The 25,747-nt window shown below is 40.3% G+C and overlaps 4 protein-coding genes across 9 annotated transcripts; 2 read left to right on the forward strand and 2 right to left on the reverse strand.

Moving 5' to 3' along the window:
• On the forward strand, nt 1-6,104 carry LOC6526943 (protein peste). Of its 2 annotated transcripts, none has more exons than XM_015198053.3 (5): nt 1-245; nt 3,726-3,907; nt 4,145-4,450; nt 4,501-5,020; nt 5,084-6,104. In XM_015198053.3, the coding sequence occupies exons 2-5, from the start codon at nt 3,764-3,766 to the stop codon at nt 5,806-5,808; spliced, it is 1,695 nt and encodes a 564-aa protein (XP_015053539.1). In that variant the 5' UTR covers nt 1-245; nt 3,726-3,763; the 3' UTR covers nt 5,809-6,104. The 2 variants fall into 2 exon arrangements, with proteins under 2 accessions (XP_015053539.1, XP_002088041.2); XM_002088005.3 differs by lacking the exon at nt 1-245 and adding an exon at nt 312-461.
• A 105-nt stretch (nt 6,105-6,209) lies between these two features.
• LOC6526944 (alpha-tocopherol transfer protein-like) lies at nt 6,210-14,348 on the reverse strand. 3 transcript variants are annotated; one of them, XM_015197731.3, is made up of 8 exons: nt 14,017-14,348; nt 7,659-7,921; nt 7,506-7,597; nt 7,284-7,437; nt 7,101-7,226; nt 6,857-7,035; nt 6,642-6,792; nt 6,210-6,579 (listed from the first exon to the last, which is right to left on the reverse strand). In XM_015197731.3, the coding sequence occupies exons 2-8, from the start codon at nt 7,843-7,845 to the stop codon at nt 6,533-6,535; spliced, it is 936 nt and encodes a 311-aa protein (XP_015053217.1). In that variant the 5' UTR covers nt 7,846-7,921; nt 14,017-14,348; the 3' UTR covers nt 6,210-6,532. The 3 variants fall into 3 exon arrangements, with proteins under 3 accessions (XP_015053217.1, XP_039226402.1, XP_015053218.1); XM_039370468.2 differs by having other exon boundaries at nt 14,009-14,348; XM_015197732.3 differs by lacking the exon at nt 14,017-14,348 and adding an exon at nt 10,780-10,857.
• A 4,359-nt stretch (nt 14,349-18,707) lies between these two features.
• On the forward strand, nt 18,708-22,803 carry LOC6526945 (retinaldehyde-binding protein 1). Its single transcript, XM_002088007.4, has 4 exons — nt 18,708-18,848; nt 19,055-19,331; nt 20,803-21,264; nt 21,516-22,803. The coding sequence occupies exons 2-4, from the start codon at nt 19,092-19,094 to the stop codon at nt 21,696-21,698; spliced, it is 885 nt and encodes a 294-aa protein (XP_002088043.1). The 5' UTR covers nt 18,708-18,848; nt 19,055-19,091; the 3' UTR covers nt 21,699-22,803.
• LOC6526946 (dihydrolipoyllysine-residue acetyltransferase component of pyruvate dehydrogenase complex, mitochondrial) lies at nt 22,139-25,502 on the reverse strand. 3 transcript variants are annotated; one of them, XM_039370461.1, is made up of 7 exons: nt 25,086-25,502; nt 24,256-24,425; nt 23,798-24,190; nt 23,370-23,548; nt 22,955-23,303; nt 22,788-22,890; nt 22,139-22,731 (listed from the first exon to the last, which is right to left on the reverse strand). In XM_039370461.1, the coding sequence occupies exons 1-7, from the start codon at nt 25,244-25,246 to the stop codon at nt 22,602-22,604; spliced, it is 1,485 nt and encodes a 494-aa protein (XP_039226395.1). In that variant the 5' UTR covers nt 25,247-25,502; the 3' UTR covers nt 22,139-22,601. The 3 variants fall into 3 exon arrangements, with proteins under 3 accessions (XP_039226395.1, XP_039226396.1, XP_002088044.1); XM_039370462.1 differs by having other exon boundaries at nt 23,867-24,190; nt 25,086-25,501; XM_002088008.3 differs by having other exon boundaries at nt 23,370-23,596; nt 25,086-25,500.
• Between the last annotated feature and the right edge of the window lie 245 nt (nt 25,503-25,747).

Consider the following 25,747-nt stretch of genomic DNA (forward strand, 5'->3'; position numbering starts at 1 on the left):
GAGTCCGCCGCACAGTCGCATCGAAGCCGCCGGGCGAAGCGGTACCAGTTTACGGCATTTCCTTGGCACTCGCGTCCACTTTTCCGGCTATCCTATCTGTGCAAAGAAATCCTCCACGTGCTCAAGCGTTCTGTCCACATCCTTATCGAATTTCAATTTCCTCGCCAGGAAAACCAAAGAAAAACATAAACGAAAAAAAAATTGAAGAGCCTGTGATTTGTTTCTATTTAGCAAATAAAAGTCAAGTGAGTGCGCCTCTAAAAGAAAAACAAAGAAAACTCCTTTCGTAATATCACGCAATTTGTTCGCACTTTATGCCTGGTTAACGTTAACACATTCAGTTTTGGCTTGATTTGGCTTAATCGCCGGCAGACTTATTAAGATTACAGGCCATTAAATGAAATCAACGCGACAAGAGTGAAAAATTGTCGCCAGACAGAAGTCCAAATATACGTGTATAAGTATGTACAGTGACAACCTATGTATATTATACATTCTTTTTGTGTTTATACTGGCTTTGTGTATCGCTTTCCTTTGAGGAAATAAGAGTGCCGGAATGCAAAACAAAGGGCTTTCAGCTTGGGCAGCGCGGCGACCTGTTGATTGTGAGATTATTGGTCTAAAATTAGTCTGGGTATCAACAGTTTCCAGTGGAAACAGCTGCTCAGGAAAATATTAAGCATACGCCCCGTTGACGATTTATGACTGGTAGCTTTTTCTTTTAAATCAAAGCAGAAGTGGGAGTTGGTAAATTATGATGTTAAATACACAAGAATATAAATTTATGATATTTAGTGTAAATTTGGATTTAAAAACAATTACCCATACATGAGCAAATTATATATTTTATGTTTTAAATACATTGCAAAACAGCCGCAGGTGATCTCATTTATATCCCAAAAAGAACTGTGGTGTTAAAAAAACATTGCGTATGCGACCTGTTGCCCATTTAAAGTTCAAGTTAATTAAATATCTTGATGCTATCTAATTGCAGTTGCGTGTGCTTTTATAAAACAATAAATATCTGTAAAACAAATGTAAATACACTTAATGAAAACGGACTGTTAAAAATTTAAAGAGCTTAGCAAATTCGTGTTTTCACACTGGAAACGCAACTGTTTAAGACCCTATTACAATATTTATTTAAATTTTCGTATTGTTTGCTATTCATTAAACCTTTAAGCCAAAGAAACTTCCCATTCATTTTCTAGCTAATTGAATAATCAATGCACAGATTGGCGAATCATCAATAAAAACAGCTGTTCGTTGGCAAATTAATCGTGGGACCCGTTTAAGAATAGTTCAAGTTAAGGGAAACTAGTCCCTAATAGCATTTTCATTTAGGTTTTGTTTAAGCACTTAACTCATGCTGGCCAATTAAAATCAAATCAATTAATCTATTTACAATGAATTAATTAAGACTCCCAAAGGGCTCAAATAACTTTAGTGAACAATAAGTTCTTGGATAGCGGTAAATAAATTTAGACCAAACTTAAAGTTTAATTTAAAGAAAGAAAATAACTCTCTGCAGTTCAAGGACCTTTGAAAATACTAAGACGACACTTTGTTTGCAAAACCAAATCTCTATTTTTAGGTTTTGGCATAGTTTAAAAGCGTTGTGAGTATTTCCGTACTCGAAGGCTGCGAAAACTCAATTACATGCCGATAGCTCATTATTAAAAAACTCGACAATTACATGACTGTTGACTCTAGTTTCAGTTTGCAAACTGCGTAAAATCTGTGAGTTGCGGTTTATCTCAATGGCAGACTTTGTGGTCGAATGGGGCTGGAATATGTCAGGAAAAACTGAGAAGGTGTCGACTTGGCTCACAGTATCGGGTTTACTGTGTCTTAACTTAGAACTTGGAATTTCCGTTTCATATCAAGTGCACTTGCACTAATGAAATGTACGAAAAAGCTGCAGTTCCCTTTCGATGTGACTTCACTTCTGATTTCAGAGTTCAGTGTACTCGGTGCATTTGCATAGAATATGAATAAAGCGTTCGGGGCATTCATAAAAATGTTAATATAAAAGATCAAGATCCAGAGAGAAAGATACGAGAACGCCCAATTTAATAATGAATCAAATAACGCGGTCAGCAAAAATTAAAGCTTAATTAAACGCAATTATTCGGTGTTGAGGTTTCGAGCTTCAAGAGCGAATATCAAAGCACTGTAAGAAACGAAACATAAAATAAATGCAGTTTTTGTATACTTCTAAATAAAAATATTCTTGCCAAAAACTTGTGGATTTCCAATTAAAATCTATCTTCGTTGCGTGCGGGATTGATCTTGATCTAATTGAATGATGTGAAAAATGCGGGATGAACTCTACATGATGCACCTGTCCAATGTCCATTTCAATTAAAACCCACTTCTGTATAATTGTGAAGACAATAAAAAGGCGCCGACAAATGCTCGACAGCTATTCATCATTCAAAAGACATAATCATATCAATTTACCAGACACCAGAACACAACTGACACGCTCCCAAATAATCATATATATATGGGTATATATATAGATTGCTACTCGTATTCATGTGCAATAACGCAAAGTGTCAAAGACCCAACCATAGCTCACTGCGGGGTCAATTGATAGACTCAATTATGACGATATATCACAGAGATGCGAACCTGTGCCATATGAATGTACAATATGTACATGCTCGTATGCAATATTTATGCTGAAGTGATGGGAACTCTGTTCAGATTGGTCAAATACGGGTAATTGCCAGGGGATGGGTTCCCGATAAGCGATAAGTGCAGTGCAGTTCAATTTCCTCAATTGTCTGTGGCTCGGCTTCCTCATGGGTCCGTTTACCTAGGAGTTCAGCATCCGCTTATCGGAGTACAGTGAATGCCTGCTATAGGCATCCTATCATATAATATCATCCATATTCATGCACGTTAGTTGTGAAATGATACTGATAATTACACGTAATTCTTACAGCGTAGCTTCAAACTATCATAGCTAATTAAAACACATCATCGTAGAGTGTCGGTGGATGCTTTGTAATTATCACCACTGATAGGGGATTCGACTATAGTTGTGTACGGGTATATACATATGTACTAACCGGACTTAGTGTTAGTCTACATGAGTGTAAACAGCAATTGAGAGTCACGCTTTGCTTAAATTGATTCAATTATATTGATAAAAATAGACGCTATGGGAATTCGTCACTCAATAAAGTGCTGCGCTTTTTGCATTTTATTTGTATTCAATTCTTTGTTGGGCATTTCTTTGTTCGCCATACTTGTATGTACCAATATTAATAAGGGACTTGATGCATCTGTTAATAAGAAATTTAATTTTACATGTTTATTGTTTAAACTTTTACTAGCGCTGCCCGAAAGTAGGCAACACCAATTTAAGAACATGTAACTAAATAAACCTCATTTTGTTCATGAGTATAAGTTTCAATATACATTAAAAGTAATGTTATAAACATACTTATATATAGGCTTTTAAATATAATTAAATAACACAAAATAAATCTTATTTTACGCTATACAAAAATCAGTATAAAGTTATATTATAATTTATTTTTCTAAAAATGTTTTAAATGATTTTATTATTGAAAACCCATCAGAATATTCTTAGTCTGCACTACATTTATGAGTGCGCCCATTCGATATATTTTTACTTGTTTGCCAACGTCTATTAGCCTGTCAATTTATCCATTTCCATTGGTGTCTCAATGACTTGCATATCATTACAGGCCCCATTAGGTATCCACACTGCCGCCCAGCGTGAGCCATGCCAACAACACAGAACAGCGCCATGTGGGGCCAAAAAAGTAATCGCAAATTAATTATCGGCATTTTCGGCTTCTGCCTGGGACTATTTGGCATATTGTGCGGCATGTTCTGGTTGGATCTCTTCGATTGGATCATGCAAAAGGTAATCCCACTCCATATTGACAAGGACTCAGTTCAGTTCAGTTAAGTTCCGTTCAGTTCAGTGCAATTCAATTCATTTGACTTGAGTGTTAGCCCGGCCAGCTGCATTTGATTAGTGGCTAAAGCCAATTGAGAGGCAAAGGAAAACAGCCGCCTCTCAATTGCTGCGAGTCAGAGATCGAGGAAAACTCGTTGAGATTTTCAATTAATACCAATTGCGGCTTCTGCTCCACGGCAGGAAATGGCACTGGCCCCGGACACACGTGTCTACGACAACTGGAAGAGTCCGCCCATGGATCTCAGCTTGGACATTTACCTGTACAACTGGACGAATCCGGAGGAGTTTGGCAATCTCTCCACCAAGCCCATTCTGGAGCAGGTGGGTCCCTATCGCTTCACCGAGCGACCCGATAAGGTGGACATCCACTGGCATCCGGAAAACGCATCTGTGAGCTATCGCAGGCGCAGCTTGTTCTACTTCGATGCGGCGGGCAGTAACGGCAGTCTGGACGATGAGATAACCACCCTCAATGCTGTGGCCCTGGTGAGTATCCAACGTATACATACCCTGTACTTTCATAATCCTATAATCAGTCTGCAGCCGCCACTGCCAAACATTGGCCCGCAGTCAAGCGCTCCTTTGTCGACGTAGGTCTAAAGATGTACGGTGCCGAAATGTCCGTTCAAAAGTCGATCGACGAACTGCTTTTTACCGGATATAATGACGCCATGATCGACGTGGCCATAGCCATGCCCATTTTCGGTGATGAGGTGAAGGTGCCATTCGACAAGTTCGGTTGGTTCTACACGCGCAATGGAAGCGCCGATCTCACTGGAGTTTTCAATGTCTTCACGGGCGCCGATCAGCTGGCCAAACTGGGTCAGATGCACTCGTGGAATTACCAGGAAAACACTGGCTTCTTTGACTCCTATTGCGGGATGACGAATGGCTCCGCCGGGGAGTTCCAGCCACAGCATCTGAAACCCGGCGATAGTGTCGGTCTATTTACACCCGATATGTGCCGAACGATTCCGCTGGATTATGTGGAAACCATGGATGTTGAAGGACTGGAGGGTTACAAGTTCTCAGGCGGACCTCGTTCCGTAGATAATGGTGAGTCTTGATAGGACTAGTGCAATTCGCGAGTGCCTATTATATGATAGATGTATATTTCAGGCACCCAGTATCCTGAGAACCTTTGTTATTGCGGTGGAGAGTGTGTTCCCTCGGGAGTGATGAACATCAGTTCCTGTCGCTTTGGATCGCCTGTGTTCATGTCCTATCCGCACTTCTTCAACGGCGATCCCTACTTCGTTGATCAGGTGGAGGGCTTGAGGCCCAACCAGCAGGATCACGAGTTCTATATGGTTGTCCAGCCCAGCACTGGTATTCCCCTGGAGGTGGCTGCCAGATTTCAAGTCAATATGCTCGTGGAGCCCATCCAAGGCATCAGTTTGTACACTGACATACCCAGGATCTTTTTCCCACTCATCTGGTTTGAGCAGAAAGTAAGAATCACTCCAGAGATGGCGGACCAACTGAAGGTGCTGCCCATCGTCATGTTGTCCGGACAAATCTTCGCCGGAATTTGCTTGCTGGTGGGCATAACTCTACTCTGCTGGACTCCGGTGCAGAGTCTATTGGCCACGTGTCGGCATCGTAGATACGATCTGAGCACCAAAACCAAAACGAATGGCCAGTACAAGAGTCGCTCCCAGTTCTCCAGTGCTGAGGAACTCAAGTCCAAGGCCTCCACTCTGGTCTGCGAGAAGAGTGCCAAAGGATCTCCGGACAGTTCGCCGCTGCTCGAAAAAGGCCGAAAGCCAACGATCATCAAATCGCAGACGGGTGAAAGTGTGGCCACTGCATCCACAGGGATCAGCGACAATAAGCAGGATTGAAACAGCAGGACCATCACACATCAATGCCATCTAGATAGTTAAGCCGTCCTAGTGCTTTAGTCGTAGTTCATAGTTTAGTGACACTGTAACACTGTAAAACACCCAACTGAAAATTGCTAGCATTCCCGTGCCTATGCCAAAGATTAGATAGCCTCCGAAGTCGATCCTTTTGGCGGTCTTCGCTTAGCTAACGAATACTCTTTTTACATTCCTTAGTTATTAGATATGTTTTGTATTAAAAGGAATTCAATGACCAATGGCTTTCGTGTCAAATAAAATCTCCAACTAAAAAGAAATGGGTATTTTAGTGGATTAAGTGGGTAAGACCTCTCCAAATTTTCTTTTCTTCTTTACTGTTTTCATTTCATTAAAGTTCCAAAAATCTTTTGCTCTTTACCATGTTCATTTAATGGAAGTTCCCAGCGTTTATTTTGATTTTAACAATTTTTTCATCTTTATTAGTTGAATAACAATTATACAAAATATATAGTACACATGGCATCAACTTTAATGCCTAACTCATGAGCTTGAATCGTGACCACTTTAATTATTGTGTATAAATTTCTTAACCTTACATTTTAAGGGCAAAGATACTATTACTTAACGTACGACAATATTTGCAATATCACAAATGACCCAACTTAAGTGACTAAAATACAAATCGAAAGGGAAGAGTGAGGATTGTGGTGTGGATTGTGCGGATTTTGGAGTTTCCCTTGTACTATTACTTCTTCATCTTATACCCCTCAGTATAGCCATAGCTGTCAGCAACTGAAAATAAGTTAAAGTTATTAGACCACAAAACTTGGTTCGGATGGTGTAGAATGTCTTACGTTCGTAGTCCTTGGAGTAGCACTCAAAGAATTCGCCCAGGAGTTTGCCGGGTGGCAGTTCCCATGTGGCAGATCCGCCGTATTTCGGAGGCAAGGCACTCGCCTCAATGTGCGAGATCAGCGACTTGTAGTCCTTGCCATGGAAGAAGATCTACAAAATATCAATTAATTATAAATAAATTGCATAATTTCATATTTTTCTTGTTTGAACTCACCCTCTTGCGCAGCTTTTCGCGAATGAACGGCTTGAATATGGCAAAGAGCATATTGAATATGTATGAATTATTCACGATGTGAACGGCTTTCAAACGCATGCAGATGCATTCTTGAATGTAATCCAGCAACATGGCCGCAAACGACGGGGTGAATTGTGTAATGTGGCTAAGTGGCAGCCCTGCAAAATGATTAATATTAATTAATTAATTGTACAATTGGTATTTAATGTCTAGAATTAATTACCCTCCATATCGATGATCACAACTGCGCCGCAAATTTGTGAGTAGGGCTCCACCATGGAACCCAGTACGGTCAATTGAATGCCGCGGAACAGATCCACCAAAGGCACTTGCGATGGCTTCCATTTTTCTAAGGTTAATAATTTATTTAGAGACATTTTAAAGTTGTTTAAGCAGACAAACTTACTGCCAGCTTCCAGCACCAAAAGACGACGGCCGTGTTGATCTCTTTGGGGCAGCAAATTCAGAATATTTGCCTCAAAAACGTTTCTCAACTTGCTGGGGATTATGTTCTCGCAAGCGATGCCGTACTTCAGTTTCATGTGATAAAAGTTCTTCAGCTGTAAGTATAATAAGAGATAATATTAAAATAAATAAACAAATTTTAAGCAGACAACAAGTTGCTTACCCTTTTCAAGGCACTGTCTGGATAGTAATGTGTGGGACGCAGGAACATCATCATATACTCATCATCCAGCGGCAGGTTCAGGTACTTTTCATCTATTAATATGTAAGTTACCTATTAACATTTAGCACAGAGTATTAATAGTGATAAACCCACTTTGAATTAGTTCCCTGAGGTCCTTGATGGCCTGCTCCTTGACGCCGGGCACTTCACGCAGCTCGTCCTGTGCCTTCTTGAGTGCCCATTCCGGAGCTGCCTCCTTCTCCATGCGGATCTGTGCCGATCCCAGATCGATGTAGGGCAACTGCTGCTCATCGTAGCTAATGCACTCTGCCTTGCCCATGGTGTGGATGTGGTCTGAGATCGGAGATCTATGATCTGAATGCCGTGATCTGCCGCTGGTTGTTCACCGGTTCAGGCTGCGAACGAGAATGAAGTTGTTTTGGTCTCGGCTCAAACATTTTGAGTGGTTTGGCAACCATTTCCTCAACGCGATTGGCACAACTGGGTTACTTCCGCAGCTGGGCCAAAACGCCAAAGCAAAAACAAATGCAAAAGCAAAAGCGGCAACAGTTCAATGCCTCGCTCCAATGAAAACTGTTTTTAGATATATATACATATACACCTCGATGTTTATGTATGACTCAAAGCTGAACTTCATAGGCAAAAGTCGCCGAAAAACGCCACAACGGAAGAAGAGTCCGCCGGACAAACGGGTACATATATCTATAGATATAGAAACAGATACGACTGATAGACTGATAGACAATAGCGCCCAAAACTGGTCGCAAAACGTGCGTCGAACGGCTAAATTCGTTGTATACCCTCACCGCAAAGGTTATAGAAATTCGGTCAGGGCGTTTGCTGCACTTCTTGGGTCATTTATCATGATTTCTCAAAGCCTGACATATATTCATAATTTAATTTAATAATTTTAACAAAGCCTGACATATCCTAATAATTTAATTTAATGAAGGGAAAATTTTAGTAAGAGCTCTAATTATGCACAATTATGTTAGGCCTTTGAACCACCAGCAAATAGGAGTTTTAGTACGTAAATTTACGTTTTTTTTAATAAGTCATTAACAGCTTCATAAAGCTAACATATTTTAGTTAATGTTTGTTTCTTAGAACAAATTAAAATATGACTATTTTTTTGTGGGATTTTCTCAGCTCCTCTTATTAGTTAATTATTTTTTAGAACAAATAAAAACATTACTACTTTCTGGGATTTTCCTAGCGTCTTGTAGTAGTTAATATATTTTTTAGAACAAATAAAAACATGACTATTTTTTCCTGGATTTTCTTAGCATCTTGTAGTATTTAATGCATATTTTAAAAAATATAAAAACATGATTACTTTTTCTTGGATTTTCTTAGCGTCTACAGTATTTGAACACTCGCATAAAGCGCTATATGCCTGATACATATCAAGAAGTACGTGTCTCGACTGCTTGGCTCGCAGACGACTTGGCAACACCTTGGCTAGCAAAAAGCAAAATTGGTCAAAATCGGCTCGATGACGTAGCACTTGTGGTCTATGTGCCCTGTCATGAAGGACTTGACAATGGCACAGAAAAGTCGGACTCGAAGTTGAGAAGTAAAAGAACTTGGTCGGTGGCGTGAGCCGCAGAGTAGTGCAAATCGGTGTTGGCCATTGAATCTGATTTACTGCTGCTCTTATGATTCAAAGCAATTAGTACGTTTTTTGATATTGACTTTTTTGTTCGGTCAACGCGAATGAAGGTAAAAGTCAAGGTCAAGAGCAGCGATTGTTTGATATTATTATTAGTTAGTAGATTGAAGTCGAAAACTTGAAATATTCGGAGTCCACATAGGCATTTGTCATTTGGTTTTTTGATTTTCTTGGCTTCCAGAAATTTCGTCAATGAATCTTGGGTAATTTATGCTTTTATTTATTTTGTGCCTGTGTGTTTGACTTGGTCTTTGCCGTGGAGTTCAACAGCCCATAAAGTTATGCGCATACTAATTTGTTGGTCAATCTTGTTTTCTCATGTTGTAAAATCCAATTAAAGTGGGAAAACGAGTGACAAAAGTTTGGGTGTGACATGCAAAAAATAAAAAATAAATTGCGCCAAATAATCGTAATCTTGGTTTTTGACATTTCCTTGGCACAGGTTTCGTGAGTAAAATAATTCACAATTAACCGCACGCAAAATGTCAAGTAAATTGCGCAAACTACAGAAAAAAGGGCTAATATCATGTAGTTATGTCTCGAAAAATAACACATTCGTAGGTGCAATTTACTCAAGTTTCAACTCAATTTAGGATAATTTGTTTATCACAGCAAAACTAAATAGCAAAGTTCTATTTAGTCTTTGCCACATTAACTGACAAATAGCGAATTGGTGTTAATTGCGAGGAAATGAACTCTGATCGGTGACTTAATACCATTCTGTTTGCGCCTTTTGCATTTAGGAAAAAATGTTAATTTAGTCACCTATTTTGGGTAGAGTCAGTGTTCAGAAAAAAGTCAAAATCATAGTGACTCAGCTTTAATCGTTCTCTTTGTTTTAAGATATGTAGGTTGAGTAGGGAGCAATCAAGTTAAACGAAGTTCATTCTTTGAAGTGATCTTGAGCTTCAGGGACACGTTTTCAAAACGAATGTATGTTTTTCCACTGATAATTATTGAGAATATCCCGAATAAAAGCAACACAACACTTAATCGAAATAAAAAAAATTCGATCTCTATAAAAAACGAGTTTTTATGGACCTTGAAGTTAAGTTCTACCACAAGTCATCGAACGCATCCTTGAAACTTATTCCCTGTTTTTATGCCTTTTGAACTAGTTTAACTCGTTTTAATTAGTACTCCTTAAAGGGGAAGTTGAAACAGAAAACCTTTGTTTTAAATGGAACTTTTTGCTTTTGGTTTAACTATAAAGCTTTACACAATGTAGTTCTCAAACTCTACAACTTTACATATTACTACTTAATCTATAAATAGCTTTTAGACTTCAACCAAGGGAAATTTTGTACTTCTCATTTTAATTAAAATCGGGAAACACAATACCTCAACCAAACCCGTTTTCAGCTAGTTTAATTGTGAACCCTGTTTATTTTTTATGACCCACAACAGTGTACTGCGTACTGCAAACCCAACCTCCCGGATGCACTTTTGGCAGAATCTGATGTTTCCATGGAAGGAAAACTTCCAACAGTCGATCAACGTCTGATGCAAACAAATAATTACCGGCGTGCAACGTGCGATACCCATTTAATAGCTGGCATTATGTGCCCCAACTTCACCTGCCTCAACAATTGTGCTCCACTGGGTATTATTTCACTTTATCTGCTTGAACTTATGTGGCCTTTCACTGGCCCAGCCCCAACCGAATCGAACTGAGGCGTTTCACTTACTGTCACTGGCAAGCGGAAATTGTGGCCCCAAGTAACGATGTGCAATTGGGTATAAATCCAGTAGTAGTCGGTCGTTTAAATAAGCTATAAGCTGATAACTGGTATCGCAGCCCATAAGAAAAGAGAACAAAGGAACATTCAAATTCAGTTTGAACGTCTAATCGGGTTATGTACACTCATATAAGCGAGCTATTATTGTATACAGATTAGCAAACAATTGAAGTAATCCCGAAAACTCAGGGCTGTCTAATCAATACCAACTTAACTGCCGGGCATTCAAGTATTAGAAAAAAGAAACAAAACAATGCTGCCTTTATAATAATAAGAAGAAAAACAAAATGCACTCAATACTCCAAGCCAACATGATATGCATAAATAAACAAGTCATATGAAAAATGATCAATTCCCTCAACTAGCCGGCTATTAGATGCAATTTGCATTTTTCTTTATGCATTTTAACATTGTGCAGCGCCGCAGATGACGAAGCATTTGCTACGCTGAAGTCACTGAAAAATAGAAAAAGAAAATCCGAAGTTTAAAATACACTTGGGGTAATTATCTTACAACTTTGTTTTCATGACAATAGTATATCGTTTTTTGCAAGTAAGATTTGCGATAAGACGTAAACATGCCAAAAGAAATATAAAACATGGTTTATTATATATCACAAAGCCAATCTTTTCGATATACTGCTCAATTAAATTGTATCCACAAACAACTATACTTAATAAAGTGAAAAGTATACGTACACTGGCTAAACTGCACGATTAATCAATCAAACTCTTAGCTTTAATGTACAGTTTATTAAAACCGAATCACCTGTGCTATAAACTAGATGATCGAGCTAATAAATTGATTACAAACCACTTTGCTATCGGCTTAGACTCGCCCCTGACTTCTAAATGGGTCAATCCAGTTTGTGAATACGGTATATATAGTACAATGTCAGCTCTGATCAAAAGTCAAATGTACGAGTATTTCTCGTGCCTTGCATATCAATCTATTTGGGCTAAGTGGAGGACTTCGTTTTTTATTGTAACGAGATAAGCATGTGTGATTTCATAGCAATTAGCCGGCTATAAGCCAATCAATGAAAGCGATCAAAACATTAAATGCAAATCGGGCTCAAATTAGCTGAAGGCGAGGGAATATCCAGAATTACCTGTTTAGGGTAGTAACTGACTTTTGAACTTTCAACAACCCTAACGATAGATAGTTAGAAGAACTAAATATGTAAGAATGTTATTTAATGAAAATTAAATGCTTGTGCATGCTGGTATTTCAACTTTAATATATTTGTATCATAAGTACAGGCATTTTTATTCAATTACTAAAGGAAACTATAAACTTTGTGTATACTAGACTCAGGCTATAAGTTCTTGCACAATGCATTTCCTAGCTCTTTTTCGGAGAACATGAACTGGGCCACCAGTAAGCAAATGACTTTAGTAGTCAGCACCTGCACTTTTTGGCTCACCCACTGAACCGACTAGCCAAAAGATAAATAAACACGCGACTCGAATGATTCTCGAGGAGCAGGAATAGCCGGTTTCGATTTCTTTCACAATGCCAAAATCAACAGACTTGATCGTGCGAGCGCGGCCATAAAAATTCGCCTTCGGTTTCAAGCGGTTCGCAGCCAATAGAGAAGTATTCGGAGATATGTAAATTTTCAGTTTCAATAACCGCTCATTGTATATATTTTCGCAAGTCTCTGGTGTATCCTTCACTTGACAAAATGTTAACAATTTGGGTAAATCTCAGGCCCACACACCAGACGATCGGCCCAAAGATGTTTAACTGGTTTTGAGTTCACTTATTTTTTCGGCGACTGAGAACCACAAGGTCGTTATATGTGGTTAATGGTATATTTGGTTATATGTGGTTATAGAATTAAGCGGAGTTTGTAATGGTTAAATAGAAGGTCCAAATAAGTTGACCAAATGGCTATGTTAATGGGTGCAAATCATTTTAAACTCAGCCAATGTTTTAGTGTCAATAGAGCGAATGTTTTCATTGCCCACTGAATCGGCTGATTGGGGTCTGAAATATTTATAAACTGCGACCAACGATCCCGTGAATCAACAGAAATTAAAGCCAGTTGGAGTGGGACGGAAGATCGTCGCTATGCTGGGTGCGAAAGGGACAGGAGTACAATGCGCCAATTTGCATTTCAATTGTGTTACATTTGCATGCATTATGAAGGTGACAGTAGAACCACGCTAAAAGGAACAGGTTTGCACAAGTTGCAGTTAGACCTGTATCTTTTTTTTACAAACTACTTTTAAAAAGTACTTTAAAATTTAGTCCTAGTTTTAGTACCAAATATCTGCATAAAAAGAGTCAGCTTTCTCTCTTTCAAATGATTTAAGTGAAACAAACACGTGAATATTGCTTTGTAATATCATTTTCAACGGCTTAATTTAGCAATTACAAATTCAACTACAGCACTGTGCATACCGTTACAAATAATGCCAAATGGTTCATTAAGTTGTGCCCCCACATGAACTATGCACAATTAAAATAGTTTTAAATTGCCACAGCTCTAACGCCGCTGCAACAAAATGCTGAACAAAAAACGCCAAAGTAACAATTTAGCACCATTATTGTGCGCCATTCAAAACAACATCACTTGCCACAGCGTAGCAGCTGTTAAATAATTTGGAAGCACACATTTTCACACAATACACAACTACTACTCATCTGCCTTAGGCAATTGCCACTTTACTAAGCCGCCACACAGATATTATCGGCTACCGACAGATCGGCGATTGGAGTGCCAAAGTGGTGAGCTAGCGGAGATTATGAATGGTAATACCCTGGGATTCAGATGACCATCGCAACGGGAGGGCGGGCATCGAGTTCGGTTTGGTGGCGCACGCGCTGACGAAATGCAGCCGAGTGGTAATTGTTTTTATGGCCAAATGCAAGAGAGCCATAAGTTGCTGGTGGGGCAGGCTGGTGGCCAGGTAAACCAGGTGCGGTTGGTTTGGGGGCAGAAAGTGTGTCAACGGAGCTGCGCATGCGCACATTGCCCAAAGGCAAAAGTAAACTACAAAATCCACGAACTCAATGCCCAAAATGCGCTTTCTATGGAGCATAATGTGGTTAACGCAACTTACCGACTTACCGCAAAAATACACACAAAATTACACGCCTCGAACGGCACGGAGATATTCAATTTTTTGTTTTGTTTTTCGTTTCTTTTTGTTTTTTTTTTTTTGCAAAGGTAAATTCGGAGATTTCACGTTTCACTGTTGGCAAACTTTGGCAATTGGCCAAAAAAAGGCAGCGGAAGAGGAGGAGGCGGTGGAGTTAGTGGGGGTTGATTTCGATTTTCCTAAGCGCACAGGACGCGAAATTTCAGCTGCGATTTTTGGCGGCACAAAAGCGTTAAATGCGACGACGTCCAAATGACAACGCGGTCGAAACAACTCTGAGATTGAAAAACGCTCTCGAGCTCTTGTTATTAATTAACTGGCCAACTCAAGCTTGACAATAAAACGGCTACGGCGAATGCTGAACAAAATGTGAGAGTCGAATGAAAGCTGTCTCTTTTTTGGGGGGCATTTTCCAGCACTGCGAAAGCTTTTTCAAGACTCCCCACAAGATTTTCATACGGAAAGCTTTTCAAATATGTAACCGCCACTTGATATAGGAAACTATACAATATAAAATAGAAAACATTCCGCAGGACTTATAAAAATGTAAATTTACAAAAAAAAAATTATTTTCTTTCATCTAATCTTCTATCTGTAATTTTTAAATTCAAAAATCACTTTTAAAGAATATAATATATTAGAGAATGTTTTGTTGATGTCCGTATTAAATAAAATTCATATACCTTTATTTATTCATCTAAAATCTATGAGCTATCTTAATCGTTCCAAATCGTGTTCCTGTGTCACATTTTTTGTAATTTTGACCAAAAATAAGTTTGTTGTATTTCTATTTCTATTTAAAAGCAGTCATGCCGGAACTAGAAATAACACAAAATATTATTCAGAAATATAAAAGCATTGAGCTCTAATATAAGTATTAAGAAAAGTCAACTTGATTCGGAGTGCACTTTTGGTAAAATTGATGTAGAAACCTTTTATTTAAAACCTTTTGTCGTAAACTCTATTAATCCCTTTCGACTTTTTCTAACACTGGCTGACAGCTTGCAGCCCAACTCGTTCAACCAAGGAACCGAACCTCGAAACTTTTTTAAGCTCCTACTTGTTGACTTTGAAGTAGTAAACAAGTTTTTATCAGCCAATATCAGATCGTGTCAATCTATCAATTAGCCAAGGTGGAACCCCTGGGGGCGAGCATTAACCACGCTTGAATAACTGCAATTATTTTTACCTCTTTGAGTGCTTCACACAATTTGCTGATGGCAGCACTCGTAGCTGATATACTCAACTTTCTTTGGCCAGTTTCAGGGCCACCGGGTGAAGTTCATAGCATTTGTTCTTGGCCAATTCTTGTGCTTCATTTTGGCCATGCTTGCAGTTTTCTTTTTTAGCCAAACAACAGTTTCGTTATCATCGCTACCTCTTGGGGCTGATTTTTCGCAGGTTGAGTTATCTAAATTATGGCCGTATGTGGGGAAAAAAACGGTTTGCCATAAAGATAATGACCACGTATTGAGAGCCAAATAGCTTGTTGATTAATTACTTAACTTTGTTATATAAACAAGGCAAGCTATGAAGATATGAACGCAGGAACATTCAAAAAAACGTAAAAGCTACTTCCGACTTTGTAAATTGAAACCCGCTGAAGTTTATTCTATTAAATGATGGACACTTAAAAATTAAGTATACGCAGCAAATTACGTATACGCAATGTGTAAGCATGTGTAAGTTTTGAGAAGCAATTATAATATTTAACAACATGTAGGTCCACCTAAAAACGTTTTTTAATTATTTTAAATTATATATTTAAAGCAGATAGACTCGCATTAAACTATTCTAGTACTATACTATACTAGTACTTTTTTATCATAGGTGAAAGTTCCAGCAAGCTTGTCTGCCGTCCAGCCAAAATATTTTTAAATGCTCGTAAATCACCATACCTCAGAATAGTTATATTATGTTAACTAAAAATGTTTTATCCATTTTGAAAAAGCACTTGGGGATTATTCATCTGTGGTTTTCCCTCGTAAATATTTTCTCAATGCCAGTATTTCATCACAGATGACACACATTTGTTGGTTTTGGCTGCACTTTGTCGTTATGGCACTTCCGACGTCAGTTTGTATTACTGGAGGATCAAAGTCGAACTGGGGAATCAGCTCGACATACGCCTGATTGGTAAACTTCGTCCGGTTCAGTGCATGAGTTCTGGTAAGACATCGATCAGTCGTATGCTCTTTTAATTTATTGCACTTTGAGCAGGTTGTTTTGTAATTATTAAAGGTATCTGGTTACAGTTGCTCACCAGCCAAACTAGCCGACTTTCTTCAGATGTTTAAAGTTCAACCTGAACCTTCTTACCCTCATTATTTAAACATGTGTCCATAATAGGTATACATTATCTGGAACTTATCGCCTAAGGTATTAAGCATTCTCCGCTGGGGACTTTCAGTTATCAACGGATGGCTCATGCATTGGCATTCAAAAGTTATCGCGATTAGCAATCCCCTATCACTGAATCTCAAAGATAAAGGTCTTGGATTATGAACTTGCTATTTAAACGAGTTACGATCGGCATGCCTAATCTTTCTAGGGTTCGATATAACCCCATAAATCTTTAATTTTAAATTCAAACTTATGCCTTGTTATTTAAGACTCATGACTGAAAAATTAGGGCTTAATAAAAGGAAATTTACGGTTCACTAAATCTGTTTAATTTTAAATTAAGTTATGGGTTATATTCCAAAGTATATACATATATTAATTTATATTTTATACTCTTTACATAAAAAAGTACAAAGTCACTGTGAGAATTTAGCTACAAGCAATTTCCTAACAGCTGTGCGACTCGAGATAAGTTTGTTGATCGAATCTTTTGAATGTTTTTCGTGGGCAAATAAAAGTGTCAATCGAACCTGCACACTACAAACAAGTATCTCAATCTTTTCAACGCATTTAAATGCTCATCAACAAAAGCAAAACAGAAGCTCAATAAACCAGCTGATGCAGCACCAATGGCAGTATCAATAACACCCTGAAAGAATGAACTAAGGAGCTCGGCAACTTAGTAACAAATAAGTGAAAACAATAACAAAAAAACGTCGAACACATGGGCAAAATCAAAAACAAAGAAACAACAGCAAAATAGTAGCTGGTTGACGACTACAATGAGCTTCGACAACAAATCGTATCAAAAGTGAAGACTTTGCCCTATGACTACACCTTATGGGAAGTTGTCGAATACAGTGCTCTTTCTTATAGATACACTGTTTTAGTGAAAACATGAACTAGTGACAGCGAAGCGGTTTTATAATTTTTACAATTTTTGTTTTCATTTGATTGATATTAATATTTTCCGATAAAAATAATCACATATGGTAAACTTGCTTTTAATTTCAATACGTAGTTGCTATCGAGCGTTCACTGTACTTGAATGTGTAAGAACACGTATAAGTCGATATTGCCAAAGGCGTTTTTGTGTGTTAGGAACATGAATTTCAAAATAAAGAGCCGATCACGTACCAATAATAACAATATGAAATGCAGCAACAAAAGCGGCTAACAATGATAACGGGTCGCTATTCACGATCCTCCAACCGATTCAATGCCCCGAAGGTGTGAAACGGCGAAGATCCAACGCCCAACCCCCACCACCCACCTACCACCCACCGCCCACCACCCAGCGTGGATTTGGCAATAAAAACCGTGAAATAGGTAAAAGAAACCGAAAGAGATAGACTATCGACGCTGGCAGCGCTGCCGCTGATAAGGATTATGAGCTGTGATTAGAATGGTTGGCACTTCTTTTTCCAGTAGAACATGAAACATTCGATAATAGCCCTGGAAGTAGAATACTTTCTGGGAGCTGTTATCACTCAAGAATTCCGCGTTGGACTTTAGTCGCAAGTAGTTCGCATACCCTGTAAAAAGAGTACACTTAAGGGTTAATGTGGTTATTGTCTCGACGTCTTAATATTATATCTAACAATATTTTAAACATTTATTGCCTAGCTTAGTACTAAATACTTAACTTTAAAAGGGCAGAAAACATTGTATTCACTGTATTCTAAGCTGACTTTACTTTCCAGCTGGTGTACTAGTCATAGGGTACAGGGTAAGCATTATTATCCGCATTATCTTAATGCCTTACGGGTATTATGAGAGGTACTATAAAACAGAGCGCTGTTTCCGCTGTCAATAGGCTGGTTCAACCGTTTTTTTTTTTCGTTGCTAATTGATATTTATGATTTTTTTGTACAAATTTGTCTTTTTTATTACGTGCCCCAGACGCTGAGCATGCTGAGTGTGCGAAGTGGAGTGTAGCAAGGGTAAGTTCGAGGTAAAGGTAATTTGAACTGAGGTTCATGACGCCGGGCGCGTGTAAACATCACGATCAATGACGAAACTACCAAAAAAATACTTGGAACGCAGTCGAAAGTCGGATTTCAGGCCTAGACGTCCGGGGGTTCAATGGAGATGCCGTAGGGTTAAAGGCGTAAGGTGATTGACAGCCGGAATGGTGACCTTTTTTTTTTCTGATTACTGTTGTTGTTACTGCACTGTATTTCGCTGAGCGCCATTAGTCTAATAGATAAGGAATGAAAATGGAAGTCGCGTCAAGACGACTGCGATCGCCTCTGCCACGGCGTACTTTATCATCGACGTCGACGTCGAAGTCGAAGCTGTCGTTCGGCTGATATATAATATAGAAGTTAACTCACAAGGGTTTCCAAAGGCGAACCGAATTTCAGTTGACTCGAATCGCACGAGTCGCGAGGAAGCAAAACTAAAGAACGCTGACCAAAAACCCTCAATACGTGAATATCGTTTGACTTCGCCTTAGGTAAATACAAATAGGAAATACAAAATACAACAAAACGAGTACCAACATTACTAACCTGAATGTTCGGGCAAGATTGTTCAAACAAATCGATCCGAAAGAGCTGGTGCCAAATTAGCCCCCAAATTGAGTTGCAATTTTCGCTGGCAATCAGAGTGATCAGAGAAACTAACACACAACACACGCATTTCTCGAATCCAAACACGCAGGCCCCGACACATAAAAACAAAACACCCAACCGACATAATGGCTGCCACCGATATCGCCGAGGAGGCCTTCCACTTGCGTCTGGGCTATCTAAAGCCGGAGACCCTGGAAATCGCCCGGGTGGAACTCCGGGAAACCGAGGAGGTCAAAGCGGAGGCCATCCTCAAGCTCCGGGAGCTGCTCAAGGCCACGCCCGAGCTGAACTACAAGGACGACGACGCCTTCCTCACAGTCTTCCTGCGCGCCTGCCACTTCTACCCCGAAGGAGCCCTCGAAAAGGTGCGTATCATGAATGCATTTTGTGATCCACGGATAGTGCTAAACTTAGTCGGGAATGCAGTCAGTTCAGCTTCAGATTATTGTACCTGAAATTCACACTTTAACTTCTTAACTTCACCATCCATGTAAATTAATGATTAAGTTAACATTTTCCTATGCTTCTAACTATTTTTATAGACAATCATTGATTTTTAATCATTTTGATGCCTAAGACATAATGCAATACACGCTAGGTTTATTAAAGACTTAGGCAAACTTTCAGTTCTATAGTTCTTGATATCAATTATAAATAGGAACTGACATTCAAAGTCGTTAATAATTCTTAAAAAAACAGAGACCTTAAAAAGGAAAGAATTTAGAGAATATCCAAAATTGTAAAGCTGTACCCAATTAACATTTAAAACAATCGCTTTACACCTCATTTTAACATGCATCTGAACATTTAATCAAATCGCAGGCATATACTATGTATATTATGAATTGAACGCCTTAGAAACACAATTCAATGGCTTTTGCTTATCAACGCCGGCAGCACAAGTGTCTCCGTATTTGTTTCAACACTGGAGGGATTATCAAATGTATAGAGCTATTCGAACAGGTCTTATCGCCAGCAAACATCACTCATCCAGAGCTATTGAAATGGGGTCTATAACCGAAGTTCAAACAAGTGCACTAGATAGTAGGGGAATAGAATATATGCATACGAGCTCAAAGAAATTCCATTCGGGTCCAACTACAAGATCCAGATTGCAACAGCTAATAAGTAAAAAAGAACCTAAATATCTAACATCATAGTTAAGCGGTTGCATAAAACCTGTTCCAGAAAGTGGCCAGCTCATTTATGGTCTAGTTAAAATAATATATGGGATATTGTAAAAGAAGCAACATGCGATCTGAAATAAAACCCAACAACAAGATCGTTTTCCGTAACCGTCTGCTGATAACTTTTTGCTTTTGAACTCGCTGACCGGCAAAGAAATCCCTGATAAGCGATTTCGATCCGATCGGATCCTCTTTATGCATGTAGAGTGTTCAATGACTTGTATAGTAGGAGAATGACTGAATCAGGCCATAAAAATCGAATGTTCGCCATTTTAAATTTATCATCATAGAAAGCCGCATAACTTATATGGACTTTTTATAGTTACGGCCAATGGTCAAAACCTTATCAGTTATGGGTTCTAATCTAGCCATGTCACACTTGCCAATAGATGTAGCTATGGTACTACTTCCGTGAGAAGTAAGCGTCATCGGTTCAAAGATTTATAGAGGCAATTGCTCTGCTTATAATAGTTACTCTGGAAAATCTCAATATCAAAGTTTTTCCTTAGCTTATAAAGTGTACCCTATAAAATCTCAATATCAAAGTTTTTCTTAGCTTATAAAGTGTACCCTATAAAATACCAATATCAAAGTTTTCCAGTAGCATCCCAAGCACAATTAAGTTGACTAATTTGAACATAAATTTCAGATGAAGACCACAGCCACCTTCCGCAAGGAGTACGCCTCCCTGGTCCGAGGACTCCTGGTGGAGCAAGTGAAGGAGAAATTCGTGAAGGGCAGTGTGATCAACGTGCTGAAGAACTGCGACCAGAAGGGTCGCCGTGTGCTGATCGTGAACTGTGGCAAACTCTGGGATCCCAGCGACATTACCAGCGATGAGATGTTCCGCATGCTCTACATGGTGCATCTGGCCGCCCAGCTGGAGGAGGAGACTCAGGTGAGGGGCGTGGTGTGCATCATGGACTTCGAGGGACTGTCGATGAAGCAGGTGAAGGCCCTGTCGCCGAGCTTCTCCAAGCGACTGCTCACATTCATCCAGGAGGCGATGCCCCTGCGCATGAAGGAGGTGCACTTCGTGAAGCAGCCCTTCATCTTCAACATGGTCTGGTCGCTCTTCAAGCCCTTCGTCAAACAGAAGCTGAACAGCAGGGTAAGTAAAAAAGAAGACTACCTTTAATGGGGGAGCACTTTGTCCTTCTGCCCGCAAAAGTAGGCTACATTTTCTCTTCACTGGAAAGTTGCTTATGCATCTTACGTGTGGTTCTTAATATCAGATCACAGCCTTTTCAAAGAAGATAAGCAAGGGAAATTAACAACTCATACAAACTACTTATAATATAATATATAATATATTCTTATAATATGCTTACTCATCGTATATTATCTCTACTCCTTCGACAGATGCACTTCCACGGCAGCGACATGAAGTCCTTGCAGAAGTTCCTCGACCCCTCCGTCCTGCCCGCCAACTACAAGGGTACTCTGCCCGCGATCGACTACGGCGGCGTCGAGTGGTTCCCCGCCCTGGAGAAGCAGGCCCAGTATGTGGCCGAGTGGAGCCAGTTGGGCCCCGCCCAGTGGTGATTGCCCCATTTCGATACACCCCACTGACATTCGCATCCTACTGACATTAGCTTAACTTTATGCTTGTAAATACTTTCAACATGTGTTTGCTTAGTTCGTAACATTTTGGCAATAAAAACTAGTTACATAATACCATAAACCACGGAAAAAATGTCTAAAATCTTATGGCTGGGTGTTGAGAACCATAAATTCGAGTTGACCTCATGGGATGATAAACGTTAAATGGAATTTTGTTAGTTGTAAAATGGTTAGGTTCTAGAAAGCTTAACAACTAAAGCTCTAGAAATATAAAAGCTAGAAATTTTAAATTAACACAAAATTGTAGGCAGCCTACAAAATTTTCTACTGCCACCTATCAGATAACAAACTGAATGCCTCTTATCGTCGTTAAATTTAGACTGGACACTCCCCCCACTATAGTGAAAATAAAAGTCAATTTATTTAAGAATTGGCTAGTTCATGTGAGTGTTTTGGGTTTATTCAACGCGTCTTTGGACTTTCAACTACTTCCATTTTCATACTCCATCATGATCAACATATGCGAACAAAGCATACAAAACGTTTTGCATATCAAACGGAAATTTACAGTTCGGTGAGTGGGTTAATTCGAATATCATTCAAGTATTTTGTGTACTCTTTCTACAATCATGGCAAAAAATGTGTCCATCAGCATCACAACTACATCAAATATTACACAATTTAATTTCTATATATATATATAAGTGATAAAATGATGAGTTAAATCCAATTTTAAACTTTACATATGTAACACCGATTAGAATCCACACATCTACATATTGCATGACGACTGAAACTCCTCGCTTAAAGAGAGGATGCTAACATTGTTATCCTTTTTTTTGTTTTCGTTGGAGTCTCTAAATGTGATGGGTCGTGCCTGTCCGCTTACAATACCATATTGGAAGGATCCTCCATGTAGTCGCGGAAGTGCTGCAGCCACCTGGCAGCAACAGCACCATCCACAACACGATGATCAGCGCTCAGGGTGACGGTCAGCACGTTCACCTCCTTGAAACTGCAACACAAAGATAGAATTAGCGTTGCTTTTACTTCTTCTCATTTGGAACTTACCCCTTGAGACTGTCCGGGTCCGCAACCAATTGTTTCGTTGTGGTGCCAATGGCAAGGATGCACGATTGAGGAGGGTTGATGACAGCGGCAAACTGGTTCACACCTGTGAAAAGATAAAATATCTATTAGCAGGTTCGTCCCAGATTTGAGATATATATATCTCTTACCGAACATGCCCAGATTGGACACCGAGATGGTGCCGCCCTGGAATTCGTGGGGCTGCAGTTTGTTGTCGCGTGCCTTGGCTGCCAGCGCCTTGACATCCTTAGAGATCTCGAGGACTCCCTTGCGATCGGCATTGAAGACAATCGGGGTAATCAGACCCTTATCTGTGGAGACGGCCACCGAGACATCGACGTCGTCGTACTGCCGGATAACTGTGTCCATCCAGGCGGAGTTCGCTTCGGGAACTTTAAGACTGGCGATGGCCACCGCCTTGATGATGAAGTCGTTCACAGAGACGCGGGCACCCTGCTTCTCGTACTTCTTGTTTACCTTCGCGCGGAACTTCAGGAGCTGCAATCATTTAATTAAAATATGATTATATCGATTTTGAAGGGAATTTTTTTCGTGATTACTAACCTTATCGACTTGGCACTGCACGGTGACGTAGTAGTGAGGCAGTTGGGTCTTGGACTCCAGCAGGCGTTTGGCAATCACTGCGCGCATGTTGGTCACCGGGATGTCCTCGTAGCGGGCTCCAGCTGCCTTAGGGGCCTTAGCAGGTGCAGCAGCAGCTGGCTTGGCTGCCGCTTTCTGGCCTGCAAGATCACCAGATTTAATTGAGCCATGGACTCCACTGCCCTTGCCTGCACACAAAAGCCGCGTATTAGTAATGTAACAATTGGACAAAGGGCGCTATGTGGAAGGTGGTATGTTTGGATAATGTAATTGGGTGTGATTGTCATCTGTAACGAATGATTATGATGATGGTTTTTAGTCAGGTGACGCATGCAGAGCGAAATGGGACAGGATGTGTGTAAGAGTGGCATTAGTTGGGATTAAACAACCTTGTAGACGCAGCTGTTGTGCCTCGGCTAGTCGCTTGGCCATGGGACTGGCATACACACGGCCTGTACCTGCTGCAGCTGGAGCAGCGGCGGGAGCTGGTGGGGGTGCAGCGGCAGCTGGAGCTGGAGCTGCGGCGGGCGGTGGTGGTGGTGGGGCTGCTGCTGCGGGCGCTGGAGCTGCTGCCGGAGCAGCTGGTGGTGCGCCGGCCGCGTCGTCCTTGAAGTTTGCGAATGCAGCTACGCTGCCTTGGTCTGGCACGATAATGCACAGCAGCTGGCCAACGGGAACGTCCTTGGTGCCGCCCTGGATGAGAATCTTGGCCAGATAGCCCTCCTCGGGTGTCTCGAAGCCCATGGTTGCCTTGTCCGTCTCAATCTCGCACAGCAGGTCACCTAAAATCGAGGGTACCATAAAATTCATCCTGGGACTCGGGTATTTAGGTATTGAGCATACGCACCTTCGTTGAGCTTGTCGCCCTCCTTCTTCTCCCAGCTGACAATCGATCCGCGCTCCATGGTGGGTGAAAGAGCAGGCAGTGGCACCCTAATGTGTTCCGGAAGGTTGGAATAGGCACGGGCGAAGTTGTAGCTCCATGCCACCGGAGACTGGCTAGTGGTAAGTTTCGACCTGGAAAGAAAACTGGTTTAGTTTCAAGTTTAATTTTAAAAGTAGGTTGCACTGGCAATGCATAAGTATGCATTCATTGTGAAGCATCATTAAAGCGAATATCGCTCTTGGAAACTACATTTACTTCTTATTCTGATGACCTGTTGTATGACCTGTTATATTTAATGAAAGCATTTAGCATGGGTTAATTTATGGCCGCTCGATCAGCTGTTAGTTTGTTGTTGTTTACCTACCCACACTCGGGTACTATCTACACATTTAAGCGTTCAATCGACCACTTGTCAGATGTAAACAATAGCCTCCGAAAAGAGTGACCCATTAAATCATTAAACGGAATTTTCCAGCTTATCAGCCAGCCGAAACACTATCACGCATCATGCGATATAGGAAAGCGTGTATTCGACCTTGGCCATAAACCAAATCAGCAGTGGAGCACGCACCACACACGCAAATCGCATGAGTATGCGTGTGTGCTTGTGTTTTTTTGGGGAATACGCAATGGATGCTAAATAGTTGGACACGGGACTGTCAATCATCGACGGCCCCACCAGTTTGCCCCACAAAATCCCGCTGCAGTGGTACGCATTTTGCAATATTACACAACCATTTCTAACCTCAACGAAAGCGGGAAGATATGTCGGAAGATTGGGGGATTTTTACCTGATGCTCTGGAGATTCCGGGAGTTGATCAGCTGGGAGCTGAGGGCGCGCACCACCACATTTCCTGCAGATCGGCGGACATAGGTGGCGTTATTCGATCGCAGGAGCACGGAGCGAAGGGCTCCGAGTTCGTTTCGTGTTGTTGCAAGGGAGCGCAGCATATTCGTCCTTTATCGTTGATCAGCCCGGTTAATTCTAATCCCAATCCTGATGTGGCAACGCGCGTGGGTGTAATGGATCTAATGGCGGCGCGTCTTTCGGAATTTTGACGAACGAATCGAGTAGAAAAACGGCAAAGTCGAGTATTCACAAAATTATGCCGATAACCTTACGGAGGTCAGTGTGAACGCAGATGGAACGCCAAAAAATGCCCAATCGGTATTCAAAATACCGAAACATACTTTTGGAGCCTAATGGATTTATTTTTAAAAATGTGTTTACCAAAATTATTGACAGAGGTATCAAAACGTTTTGAATGGATATTCCCTTCTGATATTTTTCCACATGAACAACCAATTTAGTAATTTGAAGTTTCCTTGTACTTTTTTGCTGAAGTCGTATTCCATTTCCAATTCATATTTTTTGTCTTCAATGGATTATATTAATAAGTAACGGTTTTAAAAAGTGGTTTTAATTTTCCAATTGGATAGTTGGATTCTATG

The sequence above is a fragment of the Drosophila yakuba genome, chromosome 2L, assembly GCF_016746365.2.
Source record: "Drosophila yakuba strain Tai18E2 chromosome 2L, Prin_Dyak_Tai18E2_2.1, whole genome shotgun sequence".
Classification (NCBI taxonomy): domain Eukaryota; kingdom Metazoa; phylum Arthropoda; class Insecta; order Diptera; family Drosophilidae; genus Drosophila; species Drosophila yakuba.